Source organism: Petaurus breviceps, unplaced genomic scaffold (assembly GCF_028583685.1).
Source record: "Petaurus breviceps papuanus isolate PSGF00001 unplaced genomic scaffold, PetGlider_PUasm1.0 90503, whole genome shotgun sequence".
In the NCBI taxonomy this organism is placed as follows: Eukaryota; Metazoa; Chordata; class Mammalia; order Diprotodontia; family Petauridae; genus Petaurus; species Petaurus breviceps.
This window is the reverse complement of record NW_027187265.1, coordinates 2081176-2104785: the sequence shown is the minus strand read 5'-3', so window position 1 is coordinate 2104785 and position 23610 is coordinate 2081176. Positions and strand designations below refer to the sequence as shown.

Sequence of the window (23610 nt, the reverse complement as noted above, 5' to 3'; positions counted from 1 at the left end):
ACAGTGCTTGTCATAGAGTAGTCACTTAATAAATTCTGGCTGCTCCTTTACCACCACCCTTCACCCCAACAACCCAAGGCTCTTTTTGGAACCAACTGGTCCCCTGGGCTGGTTTGACCTTAATGGCAATGAAGTCTTCCAGGGTGATGTCCTTCTCTATCAGGAGCTTCTCCCCCTTAGAGACCAGGCACATGGCAGCCACCAGGATCTTCTTGTCATCTGTCAAGTCTTCTTTGTACTCTGAATAAGAGATCTCCACTGGGATCCTCTTCTCTGAAAGAGAAATTGGAGGTTGCTGCTTGGGCTGCTATTTGGGAGCAACAGCTAGAGAGGAAATCTGGTCTAGTGGAAAGAGCCCTGGTTCTGGAGTGAGAATCACCAGTCATATGCGACTCTTCATGACCCCATTGGGGGTTTTCTTGGCATACATATTGCAGTGGTTTGCCATTTTCTTTTCCAGCTCATTTTACAGACGAGGAAACTGAGGAAAACAGGATTAAGTGACTTGCCCAGGGTTACACAACTAGGAAGTATCTGAGGTCAGATTTGAACTCAGGTCTTCCTGATTCCAGACCCAGCATTCTATCCATTAGAGTCAGAATATAGGGGTTCCAATCCTGCCAAGGTTGCTCACTTTTTGTGAGACTTCAGCTCAATTTGAATCCTGAATTTGTTATTACCTGTATGACCTTTGTTAGGTCACAACCTCCATACACCTCATTTTCTTCATCTGAAAAATGAAAGGGTTCAACTAGATGGCCTCTGAGGTCCCTTCTGGATCTATATTTATACCCTAGAATCACAGGATTAAAAGCTAGAAAGAATTCTTCCAGCTCTAGTCTATTCCCTTCATTTTTACAGACAGGGAAACTGAGGTTCAGAGAGGCCAAATTACTTGCCTACAGTCACCTAGGAAGTGACAAAGTCAGGATTCAAACAAAACAGATCCTCCTTCACACAAAAAATGAGCTCAGATCCTCTGAGTCCAGAGTCAATGATCTTCCCGCTGCACCATGTTATCTCCCTGAGAAACAACTTGGCTGATTCATGTACATAAAATGTATAAAATATGCATTTTTTTGCCTTTTGGAGGGCAATTGAGGTTAAGTAACTTGCCCAAGTTTACATGGCTAGTTTTTTTTTTTTTGCGGGTGTTAAGTGTCTGAGGCAGAACTGAACTCGGGTCCTCCCGACTCTGGGGCCGGCGCTTTACTCATTGCACCACCTAGCCAGCCGCCCCCTCTAAAACATGCATTTTAAAGGATCATAACTTGTGTGTAGAGATCACATAGTTCAATGCTATCATTTAACAGATGGGGAAACTGAGGCCCAGAGAAGCTAAATGAGTTTCATAAAGTCACAGTCAAGTCAGTCAATATGCATTTATTAAGTACCAAGTATAAGCCAGACACTTTGATAAATGCTTGGAATATAAAGAAAAAGACAGTTCCTGCTCTCAAGGGGCTTATGGTATAATGGGGGAGACAATATGAAAACAAACTCTATACAACAAACAAGATAGAGATGGGACAAATTGGAGACAGTGCACAGAGGAAAGGTGCTAGAATGAAGGAGGACTGGGAAAGTTTTCCTTCAGAAAGTGGGATTTTAGCTGGGACTTGAAGGAAGCCATGGGGACAGGCCTAGGGACAGCCATAGAGAATGCTTAGAGCTGAGAGATGGAGGGTCTTGTCTGAGGAACAGCTAGGAAGCCAGTGTCACTGGACTGAAGAGTGTGTGGTGGGGTGTAAGGTTTAAAAAGATTGAAGGGAAGGAGGAGACCAGATTCTAAAGGCTTTAAAAACCTAACAAAGTAGGTTTTTATATTTGATTCCTCAGGTGAAAGGGAGCCACTGGAGTTCAGGGAAGGGGGTGATATGGTCACACTTGTTTTGGGAAGGTAATGGAGGATGAACTGAAGTGGAGAGAGACTTAAGGCAGGCTAACCCCCCCTCTCCTCCCAGGCAGCTATTGCAATAGTCCAGGTGTGAGGGGATGAGGGCAGTGTCAGAGGAGAGAAGGGGCATATATGGGAGACGGTATTAAGGTAGAATTGACAGGACTTGGCAACTGATCAGACATGGAAGGTGAGCGAGAGTGAGGAGGTGGACATGGCACCTTGGTTACAAGCCTGAGGGTCTGGGGGCATGGTGGTACCCTTCGTAGTCACAGCTAGTTAAGTCACAGAGTCTGGATTTGGATCCAGATATTCTGAGTCCAAACCCCTGCACCATGATACTTGTAAAGACAGACCAGTAACATTATTTGTATGGCCCACAGGTGTTCCAGTCATTAGAGGAGCTGACCACGGAGGCAGCCAGGCTAAAGGAGGAAGAGAACTAGATAGAGAGTCATGAGACCTAGGTTCTGGCACTTTCTAGTTGTGCAACTGTGGGCAAGTTCTCTGACTTCCCTAAGATTCAGTTTTCTTATCTGTAAAATGGGGAGAGTAACATTTGCACACAGCTGTAGGAAGGAATTTAAAACCTACAGAGGAAAGCTACCAAAATCATGTATTATTATCAGTCACATCCCTCTATGTAGACTTCAGTGACACAGGGTAGCTCTCCATTCTCCATCCCATACTTCCATATCTTTGCTCCCACTAAGTTATTTGTGCTAGAGTGCACCTCTCCCTCCTCTTCCTGACTCCTCACTCCCACCCTAAACATGCGTCAGCTCTGCTTGTTGGATTCCTATCAATTCTTTGAAGTCACCTTCTCCAGGAAGTTTTCCTTAATTCTCCCCCATGTGAACTTAAAGGCAAGAATTGTTTTGGCCATTTTTCTGTCCCCAAGATTTAGCACAATGGTTGTCATGGTGAACATTTAATTAATACTTGTTGACTGATTATCTCCATGTTATACAGTCTCTCTCCTAGTGCCTAGCATGTATCCAGTAGGAACTTTATAAGTGTTTGCTGAATTCCAATGAATTATGTCTTAAGTGCTTCCTGTGGAGCCTCTAAGGAAATAACCCATTTGCTCTCTGCTTATATGAGTCTTTCCTGCTGCCAAGGCTTGGATTGAGGACTGGTCAGTCCACCGTAATGGAATCCAAACGAGTCCATTACTAAATGGTTGGAGAAGGACGCTCAGGCCCATCTTGTTCCTTCCCTCCCTCCTACCCCTACCCCCACCATGCACCAAAGGGGGGAGGTTTCCCTCACATCCCATTGACTGCTGGAGGACAGATCTGGATGTGCACAGAGACCATTTGCACAGACTGGTCCTTTGAGGAGAAGGGAAGTTACCTTCTTCAGGCTCTAGTTTAATCGAATGTGATTCATGCAGGATCTCGGCCACTGGTCTCCGGGTGTAGAGGATGGTGGCTGCACTCAGGTTCACCTTGACCCTCTGCAGGCGGGAGGTGAGGTTGGTGAGGCAGATGGCCAGCTTGATGTCCTGTCCAATGACAGGCGGCTCCAGCAGCTTGAACTTTCCCATGATGTTAGGCTTCTTGGCTGGCTCCAGAATGTCATCCCTCCAGGAGGCCCAGCCTCGGCCACTGGCCCTCCGGACCCTGTCTCTTCTCCCCCAGGCTTCCACCCCAAAGAGCTTCCTCACTGCTTTCCTGTATACCTGCCGTTCCTTCCGGGACCCTGAGGGTGGGAAGAGAATGGTTGTCAGTGGTATGTGTTTACCTCCCCAGAGCAGGGACTCTACAGACAGCTTTCCCCAGAAGGGGTGGAACAATCTCCCTTAAGTCAGCTGGGCCATCTTCTAAAAGTCAGGCCACAGGCAAACCAGGGTGAAGTCTGGAAGCTCAGACCCCTAATGCTCCCTTCCTTCTCCCCACCCTGCTACTTCAGATTCTGCCCAAATCCAAATCCCATACCCAGAAGATCCCTCCCCAAACTCACGCCCCTCTTCTCCATCCCCTTGACATATCCTGTCATTCTCTACATTGTCTCTATGGGGGTTTCATCAACTTCTATGGGTTTAGTTATTCTCTCTCTGTAGTGGATGCCAGCTCTTTAGCTGAAACCCTAGTTTCTCCCCTGAGAGTCTCACATCACTAACTCCATAGGACATTCTGAACTGTCCAGAGACTAGCCTCATACATAGTAAAGCACTTAATAGATGCTGACTCAACATCTCACAGGCACATCAAACTCATAAGCATAACTCCTCTTCTCCCCAAAGTCCTCTTGTGAACTTCTCTATTTTCATTAAAGAGCCAATGCCTTTCTAGTCACTTAAAGTTTTCAACCTTGGAGTTGTCTTTGACTCTTCCCTCTCACCCTATGTCTCTAATCAATGGTCAAGTCCTCTTATTTCTATTCCTGTGCCATTATTCACAGTCATTTCCTTTCCACTCCACATGACCCTGCCTTAGTTAGGGCCCCCATCATCTCTCTCCTGGACTATTACAATTGCTTTTTAATTTGTCTTTTTGCCAAGGATGCCATCTACAATTGTTCAACCATTCCCCAATGGATGGGCATCCCCTTAATTTCCAATATTTTGTCACCACGAAAAGGGCTCATATTAATATTCATGTACATGTGGGTGGGTCCTTTTCCCTTTTTTATGATCTCTTTGGGATACAGACCTAGTAGTGGTATTGCTGGACCAAAGGGTATGCACAGTTTGGTTGCAAGGATGCATCTACAATCCATTCTCTGCAGGGCTGCCAAAGTGAATTACCTAAACCATGCTATTCCCTGACTCAATAAACTCTAGTGGCTTTCTATTAATTTTAGAGTCAAATACAAATCCCTCTTTCATTTAAAGCCCTGTTTTAAAGCCTGGCTGCAATCTACCAGTCTAAACTCATTATATATTACTCTCATTCAGGCAATCTTTGGCCCAGCCAAATTGCCTTCCTTGGTATTCCCCCCACAAAACATCCCTTCTCCAGTCTCCATGCCTTTTTACAGGCTGGCCCATGTGCCTTCAGTACAGTCTTCCTCCTCCCCTCTGCCTCTTAGAACTTCCAGTTTCCTTCAAAGCTAAACCACACCTCTGTTCTCTTCATGAGACCTTTCTTATCCCTCCAGCTTTAGGGCTTTTCCCACCAAATTATCTTGTATCTATTTTTTCAGCATATATTTTGTATACATTTCTAAGTATGTATATTGCCTTCCTCTAGACCAGAGGTTCCCAAACTTATTTGGCCTATTGCCACCTTTTAAAAAAATTACTCAGTGTCCCCATGGAAATCTACTTTCTTTGATCCTTTAGTGGTTTCTTGAAATTTGTGTCATTTCAAAAAAATATAAAATTTTTAAAAATGAGGCATCTTAAATTTAATAATTTATTATAAATTTGTGGCTTTTTTCCTGCATTGAAATTTTGATGATGTAACATTGTGTCATGTAACCCTCTAGTATCCTATTGTAAATAAATCATTACACACACATATTCCTGCAATGAGTGCTGGACTTCCCGACAGTGTGTGACCCGCTGGCTGCCAACATTTGCTTGTTAAGACCTGGCAGCGGACTTGACCACTGATGGGTTATAACTTGTATTTTGTGTATTTATTTGAAAAATAATGTAATCACTATGACTTTAACTCTGTTACACAACATATGAAACATGTTCAAATTGTTTTTCAAAATTTTCTTCTCTTTTTTCCTTATGCTTGCACTGCACTCTTATTTTTATTCAACACCCCCAATTGAGGCTACTACTCCCCCCCCCCATTATTCTAGCGCCCCTTCCCCGGGGGCAGTATCATCCACTTTGGGAACTCGAGGGCAGGGATTGTTTTTTCATCTTTGTATTCCCAGAGCCAGGCACATAGTGAATACTAAATAAATGCTTGATGGTTGATTAAGAGTCAGTCTCTCTCTCCCCTCTGTACCCAGTTACCTGCTAAGGAGGGAAATTTGTCAGAGTAGTTGCAGAAGTGAGATTTCCTTTCTTTCTCTTGATACTTCGAGTCAATAATAATGACTCGAATAATGAATAAGGATTCAGTGATGTGCCCAAATGTCACACAAGGAGTCAGTGTCAGAACTCAGGTGGAGGCTAGGTCTTCTGACTCTAGGTCCAAGTAACTGCCCATCAGACCATGTCCAGATGCCTTTTTGAGGCAGTGCCCATTTCCTTCCTTCCTTTCTTTCCTGCTAGTGTTGGGCAGGGGCTAGGGGCTGGGTGGTAAAAATGGATTTCTCATCTTTTTGAGTTCCACAGTCACTGAGGGGCAGCAGAGTGTAGTGGAGAGTGGGCTGTCCTTTCATCAGAAGTGATCATGTTTGAAGCCTGACTCTGAGATGCTTACTTGCTGTGTGACCCTGGGCAGATCACTGAACCTCTCTGAGACAACCTACTTCATAGAGTTATTTTGAAGGACACATTTTACAAACCTTGAAGTTCTTTATAGATGTGAGTCTTACTCGACTGCCTAGTGACTGTCACCTTGGACAAATCACAACCTCTCAAGGCTTCAGTTTCCTCCCCTGCAAAGTGTGTGTGAGTTGGACTAGATTGGTCTCTAAGGGCCTCTCCAGTTCTCAGTGATATGATCCTGGTCACTGTCATTGAGGAGGAGAGAGAGTAAACAGCAGTGGCGGGGCCTCTGTTATCATCCTCTCTGACTGTGATTCAGTCTTCATTCTACAGGCTGCCTCGCCATACCGGTGGCTGTCTCTTTAGAGGTCTCACCAAACAGAATTCTGCTAACATGGAGTTTTTTATAATTTGCAGCCAATCTGTTTACAAATTGTTAGAGCTAAGAGGAGCCTTAGAGATCATTTAGTACAATTCCCTATTTCACAGAAGAAGAAACATTTGTCTAACAGGGATGTGCCTAATGTCACACAGCTGATGATCAGCTGAGGCCAGATTTGAGCCCTGTCTTCTGTCTCTGACTCTTTGCATTACTCCACACCTCCTATTTTATATGCATAGGGGCTAATCTGTCACTTTGGTGAGACAGAGAAGGAGGAAGAGCCCTTATTATCTCAGAAGGCCTAATCTCTAAAGCCCCAAGGGGCCAACACCCACTTCTTTCCGAGGTTCCACTCTCCTTTCCTCCCACACTGGGGAAGAGACCTCATATCTTCTTGCCAATACCTTAAGGCATGGTTGTCAAAAATCACTGTGTTCCAAGCATGTTCCCACTCAGTGCTGGTACTGACAGGTGCCAACCAGGCATAGATAGCACTGAGCTGGCTCCAGCACAGTATGCCCTGTTTCCTGTAAAGCCAGTTGTCCAGGAGTCAGATTTGGGAACGGCGGTGGCAAAGGATGGTTTCTCCATGGCTCTTGGTGGGAACGTCTGACTGTTTAATAATATGTGGCCTGGAGATGGGACTTCATGCAGGTTCCTTTGGAGTCTAGGTGAACCATGACTCAGTCTGCCTGGATGGAGCTTGGCTAATATTCTGGCCCATGTACATCTAGGGCCTCAAAGTTTGCAAAGTGCTCAACTTATATTCTTGGATCCTTACAACAATCCTGGGAGGAAGGTGATATTATTATCCCTATTTTCCAGATAAGAAAATTGAGGCAAAGAGATTAAGTGATTTAGTTAGGGTCAGTGTTTGAAGTCAAATCTTTCTGCCTCCTTTATAGACGTGGGTTCCTACATTTACTACCTACCCATCTGACTAATGAAAGGACAAAGCCCAACGCTCCAGAAGGTGTCAGGAGGAGGACCCATCTTTGGAAGAACAAGAGGACCTGACAGAGAGTGGGTCTCTCTCAGTGGCCTGAGGAGATTAGGCACCAGATTTCCTTCCTTCCCGAAGGCAAGTTGACGTTGGCTTTATGTCTGGGCCAAGCCCATGTGCTAAGCAAATAATGATAACTCCCATTTCTATAGTGCTTGAAGGTCTACAAAGCTCTTTCTTCATAAAACTCTGTGAGGTAGGTGGTATAAGGATTATTACTATTTTACAGATGAAGAGACTGCCTTAGAGAGGGGAAGTGATTGGCAAGTCATTGACACAGAACTAGCCTTGGACCTGGGATCTAAACCCAGGTTTCCTGTCTCTAGGTCTAGTATTCTTCCCCATACTCCTTACTGCTTCACAATAGGTGTGTATGTTGGGGGGTGGTGGTGGTGGTGGTGGTGTTACTTTAGACTAGGGAGCTTGTCCATCATCTGTGGCCTTATCTTAGGGCATCTTGGGGCTCTGTCACTCTCATTCAGTCTTATAGCAAATAATTAATAAGCATTTATTAAGCACTTGCTGTATGCCAGACACTATGCCACATAGACACTTTGAATATCAAAAAAGGCAAAAACTAGTCCCTGCCCTCAAAGATCTTACTTTCTACAGGGTGTTGCTAAAGTCTGGACACATAGGAAACCTCATTAACCACTCATATTTTCAAGAAATGAAATGAATGAAATTTTCAACATTTTATTTAATTAACATAAATTTTAACCATGACAATTTCACATGGAATAAAAGCTTTCATTAGCTATTGGGGACTATTTTCCATATTAATGAGATTAATTTAATTAATTAATGACATTTCCTATGTCTCTGATGTCTTCCTATGAAATCTCATTTATGCTAATTAAATAAAATGTTGTTGAAAATTTTATTCATTTTATTTCTTGAAAATATGCATAGTTAATGCAATTTCCTATGTGTCCAGACTTTAGGGACATCCTTGTAATATAGAAGATGAATATAAATAAGTATATACAAGACACGGACTGAGTAGAGGAACGATGATCCCTGAAGTGAAGGTTCCAGCAGTTCCTGACTGCAGAACTGTGCAGAGCTAGGTGAGTGCAGTGTATAGAGTTTCAGACCTGGAGTCAGGAAGACCTGAGTTCAGATCTATTCTCAGGCATTTCTATCAGTGTGACCCTGGGTAAGTCACTTAACCTCTGTCTGCATCAGTTTTTCATCTGTGTAATAATAGCTCCTACCTCCCAGGGTTGTGGTCAGAATCCTATGAGATAATAATTGTAAAGTGCTTGGCACAGTGCCTGGCACATAATAGGTGCTTAATAAATGTTAGCTATTACTACTTTGTTTTCTCTGCCAAGGAGAATATCCTTTGGATTGAAAAACGAAAGCAAAAGTAGACAATTGGGAGTCTGTACACAAAGTGATTAAGGAGATGGTAAGAGAACACCCAGTGCTTTTAACATATTCAACTCCACTGACCCAGACGAGCAATATCCTCGAGTACTAAAAAAACCCCAAAGCCAAAGCCAACACCCTGGCAGATGTGATTACTTAGCCACTGTCCATGATTTTTAAAATACCGGAAAATGGCAGTGGTGCTAAAGGACTGAAGAAAGGTAGATAGGAGGAGAACCGAATCTGTAAACCATAAAATCAGGGAGGGAAACATCCATTCTTAGAAAAATTCTAGAACATATTATTAAGTACATTATTATTAATTATTGAATTAATTAAATTAATTATGACAATTATTAAACCTATTATTAAAGAGGTTGGCAAAAGGTGAACTATATCTCTACTAGAGATCAAAGACATTCCAAAAAAGAGGAAAGGGTGCCAGATGTACAAAAATATTTATAGCAGCTCTTTTTATAGTAGCCCCAAACTGTAAACAGAGGTGTGTGAGGGGGAATGGCTGAACTATAATGGAATATTAGTGTGGCACAAGAAATAATGAAATGGATTATTTCAGAGGAAAGTGGGAAGACCTCTATAACTCAATATAGGGCAAAGTGAGCACAACTACCTGAACAAGTTATGTGATGACAACAATATAGAGCCAAATAACTTGGAAAGACTTTGCAACTCTGATTAGTGCAATGATAGACAGCAAGTCCAGGAGACTAAAGATGAATCCTATCATCCCCCTCCCACCACCTACCCATGTCCTACCTGAGAGGCGAGGACTTAAAGGCCAGAATGAGATGGGCATTTTTGGACGTGGCCAATGTGGGTGTTTGCTTTGCTGGACTATGGGAATTTGTTGTAAGGGTTTTGTTTTTTGTTCTTTTTATTGTTCAATGTGGGGGGTGGGAGGTGGAGAAGGGGATGGGAGGGAAAGATAGTAATTGCTTGTAAAATTAATTTCAAAATATTTTTCTAAAAGGAAAAAGTGACTACATATAGTTAGTATGGCTTCATAAAGAACAGGTCATGTCAGACAAACTTTATTTGCATTTTTTGACTAGGTTAGCCAAATGGTAGCTCAGACAGCTAGGTGGTATAGCAGATAGAGTGCCCAGGGCCTGAGGTCAGGAAGATTAATTTTCCTGAGTTCAAATCTGACCATAGACACTTACTAGCTATATGACCCAAAGACACTTTAGCTGTTTGCCTCAGTTTCCTCATATGTAAAATAAGCTGGAGAAGAAAATGACAAACCACTTTAGTATCTTTGTCAAGAAAACCTCACATGGGGTCGTAGAGAGTCAGATATGACTGAAATGATCGAACAACAACAATAGATCAAAGGAATACTCCAGGCTCAGTCAAGTATTAGATTTTTTGTGTGAACATTTATACCTTGGAAATCTTCAAATCAGGGCCTGGGAGTGATGGAAAAATGCTAATATTGCAGCTTAAATTTAAATGTATGCCGTGGGTACAGTTTTTGTTTTTGTTTTTAGAGAGCTGGTTGTTAAACATTAATCAGCACATCCCTGGTTTTGGATCAATGTCTGCCCTGGTCTTAGCAAAGCATCTATTTATCCATGCAAGAGATGGAGAGATGTGGGTTGGATGATGATGCAATTCAATGACCATGGAACTGATTGAGTGACTGAATGGGATCTTAGTCTCCAATGGAATGTCTCAGAGATTTGTGCTTTGCTCTTTGCTATTAAATATTTTTAATAACAACTTGGATAAAGTCATGCCTATCAAATTTTCAGATGACACAAAGCTGGGAGCAATAGCTCACACATCGGATGAGAGGCAGGATCCAAAAGGCTCTTGATAGGCTAGATTGTTGGGTTGAATCTAATAAGGCAAAATTTCACTGAGATGGAAAATAAAGTCCCACATTGGGGTTAAAAAAATAGATTTCACTAGCATAAGGTAGAGGAAGCATGGGTGGACAGTAGGTTTCCTTAAAAAAAGATCTGGGGGTTAGTTAGAGTGGTCTGAAAGCTCAGTGTAAGTTAATAGGATGACATGGTAGCCCAAGTGAGCTAATGTGATCTTAGGCTGCCTTAAGAGAAGCACAGCTTTGGGGAGTAGTCCTCTTGCATTCTGCTTCAGTAACATAGTACCTGGAGTATTATGTTCAGTTCTAGGCTGCACATTTTAGGAAAGCTATTGATGGGCTGAAGGGCATTCAGATAAAGGCAGTCAGAATGATGAAGAGCCTCAAGTTCATGCCATATAAGGTTAGGCAGCTAGCTAATACAGTGTGGCTAGGGTGTTGAAATTGGAGTAAAAAAGACCTGAATTCAAATCCTGCCTCAGACATAGTTGCTGTGTGACCTTGGGCAAGTCACTTAACCTCTATCTACCTCAGTTTCATCACCTGTGAATTGTGGGAAATAATAGCATCTAGCTTCTAGGATTGTTGTGAAGGTAAAATAATATATGTAAAGCATCAAAGGTATAAATGTTAGCTATTACTATTTGAAGGAACTGAGAAAGTTTAGCCTGGAGGAGAGAAGATTTAGGGGGGACATGATGGCTACATTTAAGTATTTGAAGGGCTATCACTTGGAAGAAGGATTATACTTCAGCCAGTCAGTCAATCAATCAATCAATCAATAAGCATTTATTTAGTACACATGTGTCAGGCTTTGGGTGAAGCTTTGAGAATGCAAAGAAAGGCAAAAATAGTCTTGTTCTGTTTGGCCCCCAGAGGGCAGAAGTAAGAGGAATGAATGAAAGCAGCAAAGAAGCAAGTTAAGGCTTGATATTAGGACAAACTTCCTAATAACTTGGAGGCATCCAGAACTGGGATGGGTTGCCTGTGGTGCTAGCAGCCTCCCTGTCACTGAAGGCAAGAATAGGCTTGATGCCCATTTGTTAGGTATGTTGTAGAAGAGACCCTTTTGGGGAGATATTGGGGGAATTGGATCAGATGGCTACAGAGCTCTCTTCTGGCTCTGAAATTCTGTGATTTTGTGATAGAAAAAAAGAGCCACTCCCCACTCCTTAGATCCCAGGCTTTGGAGGTTGGTTAGGAAAATGTGGATTTGGCAAGCGTAGATATAAAAAAATTCTTGTTATGCTAAATCTAATTAGCTGGAAGTAAGTCCATCAGACAATTAGCATGCAATTTATTACATGCCTACTTTTATTTTTCCAGAGGGTAGCTAGGTGGCACAGTAGATAGAGTGCCAGGTCTGGAGTCAGGAAGATCCATCTTCTTGAGTTCAAATCTGACCTCAGACACTAGCTGTGTGACCCTGGGCAAGTCACTTAACTCTATTTGCCTCAGTTTCCTCATATATAAAACGAGCTGGAGAAGGAAATGGCAAACCACTTTAGCATCTTTGCTAAGAAAAGCCCAAATGGGATCATGAAGAGTCAAACACAACTAAACAACTTTTTTTGAGCTTTGTGCTAGACTGGGGGGAGAGATTGGGGTGGGAGGAGAGATAAAAAGTGAAAGGAGCATACATCTTACTAGATAAATGTAAAGTCCTATAGTTGAGCTAAAAAATCAATAGGACTGAGGCAGTACAGCTAGATAGTAATTCATGTGACAAGGACATGTAGATTTTACTGACTGAAAGCTCAATATGAATAGGTTGTGAGATGTAGCAACAGCCAAGTAAGGTGATGAGATTTCAGGATGCATCAATAGAAGTCCTGCAGGCAGAACACAGGAAGTGATGCTGCTGCCATCCTCTGCCTTGGTCAGGCCCTGTTTGGCCTATTGTGTTTAGTTCTGGGGCCTTATATTTTAGGAGGATCATGGACATGAGGGGAGAGGACCAGGAAGGTGAGGGACCTAAGGACCTTATGAGGTTCTCCAGAAGGAACTGGAGAAGACTGGTTGGGGCTGGGGATGGGGAGGAAAACACTGTGTCTGGATTCAAGCAGAGTTCAATGGGAAAGAAAAATTAGATTTGGTCTGTTCACTCTCAGAGAGCATAAGTGGAAGCTTCAGGGAGGAAGATTTGGTTTGACATAAGGAAAAGACCTCCCAACAATTAGAGGTATCCAAAAGTATCTCCCCTGCACCTAGCACAGAGCCTGGGGAAAAGTAGGCACTTAATGAGTGCAGGCTGATGGACAGATTAAGGTATTCACTTCCATCTAATTAGATTTAGCATAACAACAACTTTCTTCACCCTTCTTTTAGTCTACTGGATCAGATTCACACTTTTCTAACCAACCTCCAAAGCTTGGGGATGGGGAGTAGGGAGTGTAAGGGATGGGGAGTAGCTCTTTCGTTCTCTCATAAGATCATTTAGGGTTTCCCCTCCTTGGAGGTCTCTCACCAGAGGTGGGATGACCACTTGTCAGGCAGGAATCATTGAGGGGATTCTTGTTGAGATACTAGTTGGGCTAGGTGACCTCTGAGGTCACTGCCCCCCCAAGATCCATGATAAGCATCCAAAGTGCAGAAGGGGCTGGCACCTTGTCTTTGTTGGTACCTCTCCTGTCCCAGGGTCCTGTATTTTTCCAGGGGGTGCACCATAGATAGATTTCTTTGTAACCTCAACCCTCCTCTCTCCCCATCTACTAACTCACCCCATAAAATGATATGAAACTGAGTCAGAAACAAAATTGAAACTTGGCATAGCTTCCAGCTAATTCTAGAAACATGAATGTGTCCCAGGAGTTGGAATCTTTGAAAAGTGATGTCTGAGCTCTTCTCTTTGAAGGTAAGAAACAGCATGGTGTGGTGGAAAGCACCTTGAGTTTATAGTTAGGGAATGTAGATTTGAGCCTGACTCAGGCTTAGTAGCTCTGTAGCCTTGGGCAAATTTTCTTCTCTCTGAGCCTCAGTTTCCTCCTCTCTAAAATGGGATTAATGATACTTGCACTATTCCCTTCACAGGACTATTGTACAGAAGCCCTTTGTTAGCTTTAAAATGCAAGAGAAATGACAGATGTTATTTTTATTGAAGGTTATATGGGCAAATATTCATTACTGGCCACTCAGCCCCACCTTGGGGGACAAAAGTATTCAGATAAGGTTGTGCCCATTCTGGCTATGGTTATATCCCCTCTACACCCCGCCCCCATCTACCTTGAGACCCTAACCTTGGATGTTTGGATTCTTTTAAGGTCAGGCCATTGCTTGGAAAGCCCCGTGCTGCCCCCATTACAACCATCACTGTCTTCTTCTTAGGGAGCCTCTGTTGATGCAACTTCCTCTTCTGGGAGCTATCTCAGCCTCCCACCTCAGCCTTCAATGTCCTCAGTGACATTGAAGTCCCAGCTTGGTCAGCTCACATCTTTCTGTTCCATTGATACACAGCATTGATTCCTTCTTACACAACCTAGTCAATTTCAGCTTTGCTGCTCCTGTAAAGAGTCCCTGCTCTCTGCATACCAGCCTGCCCTGCAGCCCATAGGATCTTATATTCCCCACCCCTCCTTGCATCAGCTCATCTGACTGAGTAAGATCTAAATTGGTGGCATTACCGCCTGTGCAGCAAATATAACTGACTTACAAGTTATTGAGTGTCACAGACTCTCCGGTTAAGAAGGTTCCTCAGAGGACCTCTAGTGCCCCCTGTACCCGAGCAAACATCCCTCAGCCACATCACTGAAAACTGGGCATCAAGGCTCCTTCTGAAGACCTCTGATCATAGGGAATTTACCACCTCCCAAGGCAGACTTTTCCTCTCAGTGGCAAACTGTTAGGAAGTTTTCCTGACATCAAATCTAAGTCATCCTTTCTCTAACTTTCACTCCTGATTTCTAGCTCTATCCTTTCAAACCAAGGAAAACAAGTCTACTTCTTCTTCCATGTAATAGTCTTTTGAATACTTGAAGACATTCCTCTATTCCTGACTTCAGGTTGCCTAGGGAAGGTGAGAGTCCCTGGGACATTCCCCAGTTAATCCTACCAGTGTCTCATCAGCCTCTTCTGCTCTGAGAGTATATATAAAGGGGTCAACTGCTATGGGGAGCTGCTGCTGGCAGAGGCCCTTACAAGGGTTAAGGAGGAGGTATGGGGTGGTACTTGCCAATTCCTGGGCCAATGAGAATCAGCCCATGGGCTGATGTGTGGCATAGACCAGCAGCCTCTGTTCTCACAGTAATCAATAGTATGATAATTCACATTTCTGAAATGCTAAGGTTTACAAAGTACTTTTTTACAGATGAGGAAAGATAAGTTAAATGACTTGCTTAAGGTCACACAGCAAGTGTGAGAGCTAGAATTCAAATCCAGATCCCTCTTGCCCTTTGGTCCCACATTCTCCACCATAGCATCCTGTCAGCTCATATCCAAATCCTTTGGGTTTATAAAACACTTTCCTCATAATAGTCAGGTAGTGCAATTTACTTCCACAAACATTTATTAAGCACCTACTCTTTTCAAGGCACTGGTGACAGAAAGACAAAAATGAAAAATATTTCCTGCCCTCAAGGAGTTTACATTCTATTAGAGGGATGTAGAATGTAGATAGGGAAGTAAATTTAAAGTTATACAATGTAATTAAGAAAGAGAGAGGGACAGAGACAGAGAGGGAAAGCATTTCCAACTGGAGGGCCAGGAATGGCTCCATGTAGAAGATGGCCCCTGGGCTGTGTTTTAAGAGGAGCTGGAGATTCTCAGAGGGAGAGGTAAGGAAGAAGTATATTCCAGGCCTGGAGAATCACTTATGCAAAGGCAAAACGTGGCATATGGGGTGTTAGGTAGGGGGAACAGCTAGGCCCTTTGTGCAGTCAGAGAAACTGAGACCAAAGAAGGAAAGCACTTGCCTATGGCCACACAGCTAGTAAGTGATAGAGCTGCAACTCAAACCTAGGTCTTTTGCTTCTAAGACTTGGACTCTTTTTATCCATTAGAACGTAAGCTTTTTGAGAGTTGGGACTATGTTGCTTTTGTATTTGTATGCCCATTGCCGAGCACAGTGCACTAAATAAATGCTTGTTAGTGGATTGGTTGATGGAGTTATGGGGCCAGTAGGGCTAGCCCATATTATGCCCTTACCTTCAGGGTACTTATAATGGCTGGTGATGTCCACACGGGTGTTGCTGCCCACAGCCTTGGTGCTGATGCATTTGCCGATCTTCTTGGTATCTGAGTAGACCCGCTCCCGGCTGTCATCCTCATTCCAGAGCCACGTGATGTAGTCGGCGTTGACTTCAGCAAACACAAAGGGTCCATCATGGGCCAGGTGCACATCACCCTCCCTGATGGCAGTGACAGAGGCTGGCCCACATTGAAACACACCTGGGTGTGGTACCAATGGAAAGAAAGTGGGTATGAGGAATGCCAACCCTCAGACTGAGCTCTGAATCACGGAGGCCAGGAGACCTTGGCCCAAATGGAAACACAAACCCTAGTATTTGGTTACCTTCACTCTCCTCCTGTGGTGTGGCATCCAGGACCTGCCAGCCATTGTAGGAGGAACCCAGGTCTCTCCGGGCAAACCAGCTTTCATTCCAGACATGGAAATTCCTGGAGCAGAGGAAAGAATACAAATGCAGATAGAACAGATGTTTACTAAGCATGGCTGTGTGCAAGGCACTGTGCTGGGGAGATACCAAATTTAGATAAAACACAGTTCCTGACCTTAAGAAACTTACTGTTTTGCAGGACAAGACCTTCAGAGCATATGTTACATGATAAGTTCATTAGAAATTTATAAAACAGAATGCTATGTGAGGTCTGAGTGGGATTCTCAATTAGTGAGGATCATTGCATCCGACCCCTCATGAGCCACTTGACAAAGGTACTGGAGTGCTTTGCCATTTCCTTCTCCATTTTACAGATGAAGAAACTGAGGCAAGCAAGTATAAATGACGTGCCCCTGGTCGCCCTGCTTCTGTGGTCAGATTTGAGCTCAGGAAGACAAGTCTTCCTGACTCCAGGCCCAGCACTCTCTCCACTGTGGCACCTAGCTGCCCTAAAAGGAGAGATAGGACTGACTATAGTCACAGATCCAGGAGAGAACCCTAGGGGGAAAGGCCTTCCTACCCAGAAAGACCTCCTAGTCTATCCTGTCAAAGTGTCTGAAATCCAAATAATTGGTTTTCTTCTGGGGCCAAGGAATTATTCCTTTTGAAGCCTGAAGACTTTGAGGCCATTCAGAATCCCCTTTGAAAAAGCAGACATCCCCAGAAGAAAGAACCCCTGAAGCCTTTGTTGGCTCATGACATAGTCAGGATTAGTTGAGAGCTAGCTTAGCACAAGGCCTTATGGGACAGGAGCCTTGGGGAAGTGTAGGCAGATAGGTGATAGCAGTGGTCCTAGAGTCAGAAAGAACTGAATTCAAAGCTGCCTCAGTTGTTTTCTAGCTGTGTGACCTTCACAAATCACTTCACCTTTCTCTCCTTCAGGTTCTTCAGCTGTAAAAAAGGGGGTAATAAACAGCACCTACCTCTCAGGGCTCTTGTGAGGGTAAAATGAGATATTTATAAAGTACTTTGTGAACCTTTCAATGCTATATAAATGTGAGCTATTAGGGATCCTGGGACACCAGGAACATAGTGTGATGGAACGGAAATGAAAGTCAGGTGAGAGAGAGTATACCAAAGACAAATTTAACCATTATAATTTTTCCTGGAGAGAGGCCTCTACCATCTTAGAATTTTAGGATTCTATAATTCTGTTTATCTAAAATTTCAGCATTCTTCAATTTTAACTGTAAATCATGGTGCATAACTCTATGGATTTGCATGTACAGAGTTCAGTCTTGGTGACTGATCTCTCTTTAGCTTGTGGCCTCTGGGGTTTCCCCTAGGAATATCAGGACTTGACTTATTTCTAGGTTTCCATTATGAAAACAGAAGAACCATGAATTCTCTTAATCTGACTTTCCAAGTTTGGATCTCTCTGTCTGTGTCCCCATTTCTGCTCTCATTTTTAAAGGTCAACCGAGAGGTGTAGCTTAAGTATATCAATTGGCCGTCTATCATTCAATCATCCTCAGTGTGGTATCAGTGGGACATTTCAGGGCAATGCTAGAACAATTTGTTCCTCTGTGGGTAAAAAGACCCAGGAGATTGGGCAACACCTTCTGCATGAAAGAATCTGTGACTCTGACATGAAGGTTCCAAGGTTTTAGAATTCTAAGTGTCAAGGATGAGAAAATAAGCCTGAACTGGCTGAATTTGTCATTAGGAGATGTGGCCCAGAGGCAATATTGGAGGGCTCAGGATTATGCTGCTGAATTTGTTCCTTACTCTTGGGGAAGGGTTGAGAGGGTGGTGTCCCACATTCCTGCTATGCCACATGCCTACTGTCCCCTGGGGGAGGTCCCCACAGACCTGGGAGAAGGGAAGCTGCTATTGAGGACACAACTGGATACTTACCACATACTGTCTTCAGTTACATCTTCCAGGGTCCTCCCAAATGAGTCCACATATTTGTCCACACTCAAGCTCTTATCTGTGTCATGGGCTGAGTTGAAATTGGAGACCACCCGGGTGGCAATTCCTAAACACCTTAGGACTAAAAAAAAATCACAGACTAGGGATATACCAGAACATCTTGGGAAAGACTTTCCCATTTCAGATTTCTTTGCTCCCCTCTGTCCACCTCCCCCAAAAAGGGAGATGAGTTACAGTTCTGATGGTATCTCTACACTCACACTACTGCTACCCAACTCTTGCCCTGCCCAACTTTCCTGCTGTTAATTTTATGATTTTCATAAATTTAGTTTGTTTAAGGTGAGGTACACTTGAAATGTATTTGCAAGTGAAACCTAGAAATAGTTGTACTGGATTGTCTGGTAAGTTTTTTTGTGGGATGGGTATTTTCTGTGGTTTTGTTCCCCTAGTGCAGGTCACTGAGACCGAAGAAGTTGGAGGTGGGGTGGGGGTGCTTCGTGCAAATTTAAGATAAGGGAATGGAGAGCTGAGCCTCCCTTACCCACCCAGGTACCTGTGCACATGACTCCAGCAAAGACCCAGCACTGGCCATACTTGACAGGCTTAAACCTGCCCTTGTACCATTTGTAGAGGATGGCGACGCTGCCCCGCCAGTGCAGGGGACTGGTCCCACCGATGTACTTGCCCCGCCACTGGCCCTGGACCACACCTTTGTCATCATTGCTGTTCACCTGCCAGGAGAGGCCTCATTCAGTTATCTAGGCTGGAAACCTCTAGGGGGAGGTAGGACTAGATGGCTTAGTGGCCAGAGCATAGACCTCAAAACCATATGGGAATGAGGGTGCCATTTCAGAATGGGTCAGAGTACATCGCCACCCCTACCCCCCTCCATTTGAGATTGAAGGCCTTATGCCCAAGTGGGAGGGTGTAGATGACTCTGTTTACCCCAGTCCCACCCAGAGGATATGTTCTATTGAGGATGGAGGCTGAAAAGGAGGAAGAGCGTGTGATATGGTACAAAGACCAGGAGGGTATATATCCTAAAATATCCATAGCATCACTTTTTTGTGGTAGTGAAGAACTGGAAACAAAGTGAATGCCCATTAACTGGGGGAATGGTTAAGCAAACTTTGTCATTCACTGTAATACAATCATCTTATTGTGCCATAAGAAGTGGTGAATGTGAGAAACTCAGAGCAACCTGGGAAGATGTGTGCACTGAAGCCGAGTGGGGTAAGCAGAACCAGGAGGAAAAGAAGCACAGTGACAAAGGAGGCAAATGAAAAAGACACTAAGAGGAAGCTGAGCTCTGAGTAGTAACCAATAATAATCAATATATTAATAATAATTGTAATAACCAATCCTGGTCATGGAGGACTGATAATGACAGAGGTGGGGGAGCATGGAGGCAGAAGGGTGCATACATTGGCAAATAGAAACACTGTGTTGGTTTTGCTTAACTTTTTTTTTTTAGAAAGGAGGGTTGAGTGCTGGGAGTGGGGCAGTACATACAGAAAGAATAAGATGAAAAAACTGAAACAACCACACTGAACCTAATTTTTTTTAAGAGAAAAATCTTGAAGTCTGAAGACTTGAATTTTAGTTCTAGCTCTGCTATAGCTCATTGTATGATTAGAATTCATGTGGCAGAGGACTCTTTCTCTGATACTCTATGTACTAAGGTCGGTCCCAGCTCAGACCATCACTCTGCCTGAACATACACTTCTATGGTCTATATTCAAAGACCATTTTCTACATGAATAATCTAAGGTCTCTTCTAGTTCTAACATTCTATGTTCTAGGGCTCCTTTCCACTCAGAAAATCTATGGTACTTTTGCCCTACAGGAAAATAGAAGGGAAGGGGATAAAAGAAGGGGGGAGGAGTGATAGAAGGGAGGGCAGATTGGGGGAAGGGGTAATCAAAATGCATTGCTGGCTTGGGGGAGGGGGAGGGGAGAGACAGGGAGAATATTGGGAACTCAAAATCTTGTGGAAGTGAATGTTGAAAACTAAAAATAAATTAATTTAAAAAAGAAAAATAAAATCTATGGTAAAGGTTTTAGGTGGCAGGGGTGGGGAACCTATAGCCTCAAGGCCACATGCAGTCTTCTAGGTCCTCAAGTTTTAGGTCCCCTTTGTCTGAGTCCAAACTTCACAGAACAAATCCCCTTAATAAAAGGATTTGTTCTGTAAAACTTGGACTCACTGAAAGGGTCTCACTTGAGGACCTAGAAGGCCACTTGTGGCCTCAAGGCTGCAGGTTCCCCTCCCCTGTTCTAAAATGATGATAGAGAATCCTAAGCCAAAGCCAAGACATTGTTCATCCATCATTCCATCCATTTCATCCATCCAGTTTCTTTATTTTAGTCTTTTAATTATCTCTGATTTTTGGATTGTCTTTAGAATGGTGTAGTGGCTTAGAAAGAGTCTTGGCTAGGAGTCAGGACACCTAAGTTTAAATCCTGCCTCTCGGAGTCTCGGCTATCTCTTCTTTAAATCGAGGGGGTCGCCTATAGCAAAGATCTATAGTATTCACCTCACAAATCTGTTAAGGAAAGTATTTTGCAAACCCTAAACCAGCATCAAAATGTCTTTTAAATTATTATTCCCTTCCCTTCCCTTAGATGAACAAGAATTAACCATAACTTTGCTCATTTGAGAGGGTCTTTACTCTGGCACATGCAGGCCTCTCAGTATGTATGTATTGACTTTGTAACCTTCTTGGGATACAGGGAAGAGAGGAGGGCCCATTTCCTTCCTTTCAGATAAGGGGAGCTATGGACCAGAGAGCCCTTGCTGAACTTGCTGCAGATCACACAACTCAGAATTTGGGTTGGCCTACAGGTCTCAGCAGAGGAGCTCCCCAAACTGTCCTCACCATGGCACTGATCACTCTGGTGACATAGACGGGGTCATTTCGTCGGGACACGTCATTGACTGGGTCTTCCTGGTGGCTGGGGCTCCGGTCCAGTATAGAGAGGCAGATGTTCAGAATGTCCTCTTCAAACTGTGGTCCAGAAAAGTGGAATTCAGTATGGTCTCAGGGCATGTTCCTGGAGCCACGATCCTAGCTGATTAGACTGTTAAAGGCCCCCAAATCACCCAAACTAATTGGTACCACTAACATTGGAACCATAGGGCTTTGCCTGGAAACCTGTGCAATAAAGAGTCCCTCTTTTTGTAGGGAGAAAATGAACTCCATATCTGCTGAATTTTAATGCCTCCTAGGCATGTCACACATAGGCAATCCTAAGCCTCAGAAACACCCAGTGTCAACAGAGGCCACTGGAAATCTTTGCTTTTTTTTTTTTTTTAAGGTATTGTCTGACCCTGGGGAGAGGGGCGCAGAGAGTAGGGACCTTCGGCCTCTTTCCTTCCCCCTCCCACAGCTCCCCTGGAGACCTGCCCGTAGTTCCAGCCCTGGGCTCGGATGTGTTTCTCCACTCCTCGGAAGATGATTCCATTGTCGTTCAGCACATACTCCTGCCGTTCTTCCTCCTCAGCCAGATAGACATCGTCCTCTGGAAAGCAGTCACCAGGATGGGTAGTCCTCCAGGGACTGAGATAGGGCTGGGGACTCTGCCCTTGCTAGGCTGGGGGGCGGGGGATGATGCTGTAAATCATTGGGAGATGCTCCCAGAGGACATGAAGCACCTAGGAACCTGGTGAGGAAAGCTGCTCTGTTGGCCCTGGCCTGGAGGGGAAGGGAAGAAAGGCGGTATGGGGCTCTGGACTTTGGCTTTGGGGAATGGTTCTAGCTAGCTAGTCCCACATGGAACTGAAGGGGGGACACTTGGAGAACTGATCTGACAGTGCAGGGCTCACCTGAGCACCAAGGGTTGAACAGGAGAACAAAGTTGCCCAATTTCTTGTTGTTGTGTTTGGCCCGGGAGGAGACTCTCCCGCTCAGTTTGTAATGGCCAATGACAGCATCAGGTGGACTGGAGATGGTGACGGTCATAGAATTCTCTTCCCTGGTTTCCTGCATGGCTCTCCAGGTACCCTTGCGCTTGGACTCTGATGCTTCAAATATGCATTTGGTCTGGAGGGCTTCAGAGGCCTGGGGTCCTATTGAAAGAATTACTGTGAAACTCAGTGCTGAATTCTGAAGAGGACGAGAAAGGGAGAGAAGTGCTGTCTGGTGTCTAGGTAGGAGGGGCAACTAGGTGGTGCAGTGGACAGTCACACCTGGAGTCAGGAAAACCTGAATTCAAATGTGACTTCCTCCACTTACTAGTTGTGTGACTCTGGGCAAGTCACTTAGCCCTGTTTGCCTCAGTTTCCTCATCTGTAAGATGGGCTGAAGGAGGAAATGGCAAATTATTCCATTATCTTTGCCAAGAAAGCATGACTGAAAAGACAACTAGACAACAACAGCTTAGGCAGGAAAGTTAGGTACACTGAGCAGGGATTGTCTTCGGAGGTTCACAATGCATCCCATTGCAGATTCTAGAATCCTCCAGGCAGGAGGATATCTCCTCATCCAGCCCCTGACTCCACATCTGCATCCAAACTGTTGAAGCAGAATGGTGTAATGAAAAGACTGCTGGATTTGGAGCAGGATTTACTTTTAAATTGTGGCTTTTCCATTTACTAGATCTCAGCTGTGCTATGTACTCCCCTGTCTGAACCTGGGCAAGTCACCTTTTCTTTTTGGGGGCTTTAGAGCTTACATACATAAAATTAGATGGTTGGCCTGGGTATCTTCCAGCTTGAAATCTATAATCATTGAATCCAACACTCTCATTTTACAGAGCTGGAAACTGAGGCCCAGGGAGAAGTGACTCTTCCAAGGTCATGCAATGTGACAGAGTTAGCATTTGACCCAGGTCTCCTGATTCTCTAGTTTAGTGGTCTTTCTATTATACCATATCCTATAATCATGAAATATACTCCAAATCCTCGTCAGTCCTTGGAAGGGAGTACCCTAGGTCACAAGTGGTCCTGACTGAGAGACCATGGATGGTTCCTCATGAGCCGTCCCTGTAGCTGCTTCAAAAGCAAATGCAATCATGCAGGCTTAGACAGCACAAATTGACATCCAGGGAGCAGGACAAGGAGGGTCTTGGTTGTCTGCTGTTTTTGCCCAGGTCAGGTCCCATCTGGAAGTCAGATTTTAGATGATCAACATTCACAAACTGATCATATCCAGAGGATGTGGATGTGGGAGGATGTGGGGGAGAGGAGTGGAAACTGTAGCAAATGAGAATCTTTTGAGACATGGAAATGTTTAGCTTGGGGGAGAAAGGAGAGAGAGAGAGAGACAGAGAGAGAGAGA

General features: G+C 44.1%; 1 protein-coding gene across 1 annotated transcript in view; it reads right to left on the bottom strand.

The window, feature by feature from the left end:
- Window positions 1–23610, bottom strand: part of TGM6 (transglutaminase 6) — a 34661-nt gene that overhangs the window by 2120 nt on the left and 8931 nt on the right. The window contains exons 3-11 of the mRNA XM_069062761.1: window positions 22158–22400; window positions 21735–21853; window positions 21211–21339; window positions 18885–19062; window positions 18314–18452; window positions 16354–16457; window positions 15987–16229; window positions 3254–3601; window positions 119–273 (exon numbers count right to left, since the gene is read on the bottom strand). Coding sequence (XP_068918862.1) covers window positions 119–273; window positions 3254–3601; window positions 15987–16229; window positions 16354–16457; window positions 18314–18452; window positions 18885–19062; window positions 21211–21339; window positions 21735–21853; window positions 22158–22400 — 1658 coding nt within the window. The remainder of the gene's footprint in view (window positions 1–118; window positions 274–3253; window positions 3602–15986; window positions 16230–16353; window positions 16458–18313; window positions 18453–18884; window positions 19063–21210; window positions 21340–21734; window positions 21854–22157; window positions 22401–23610) is intronic.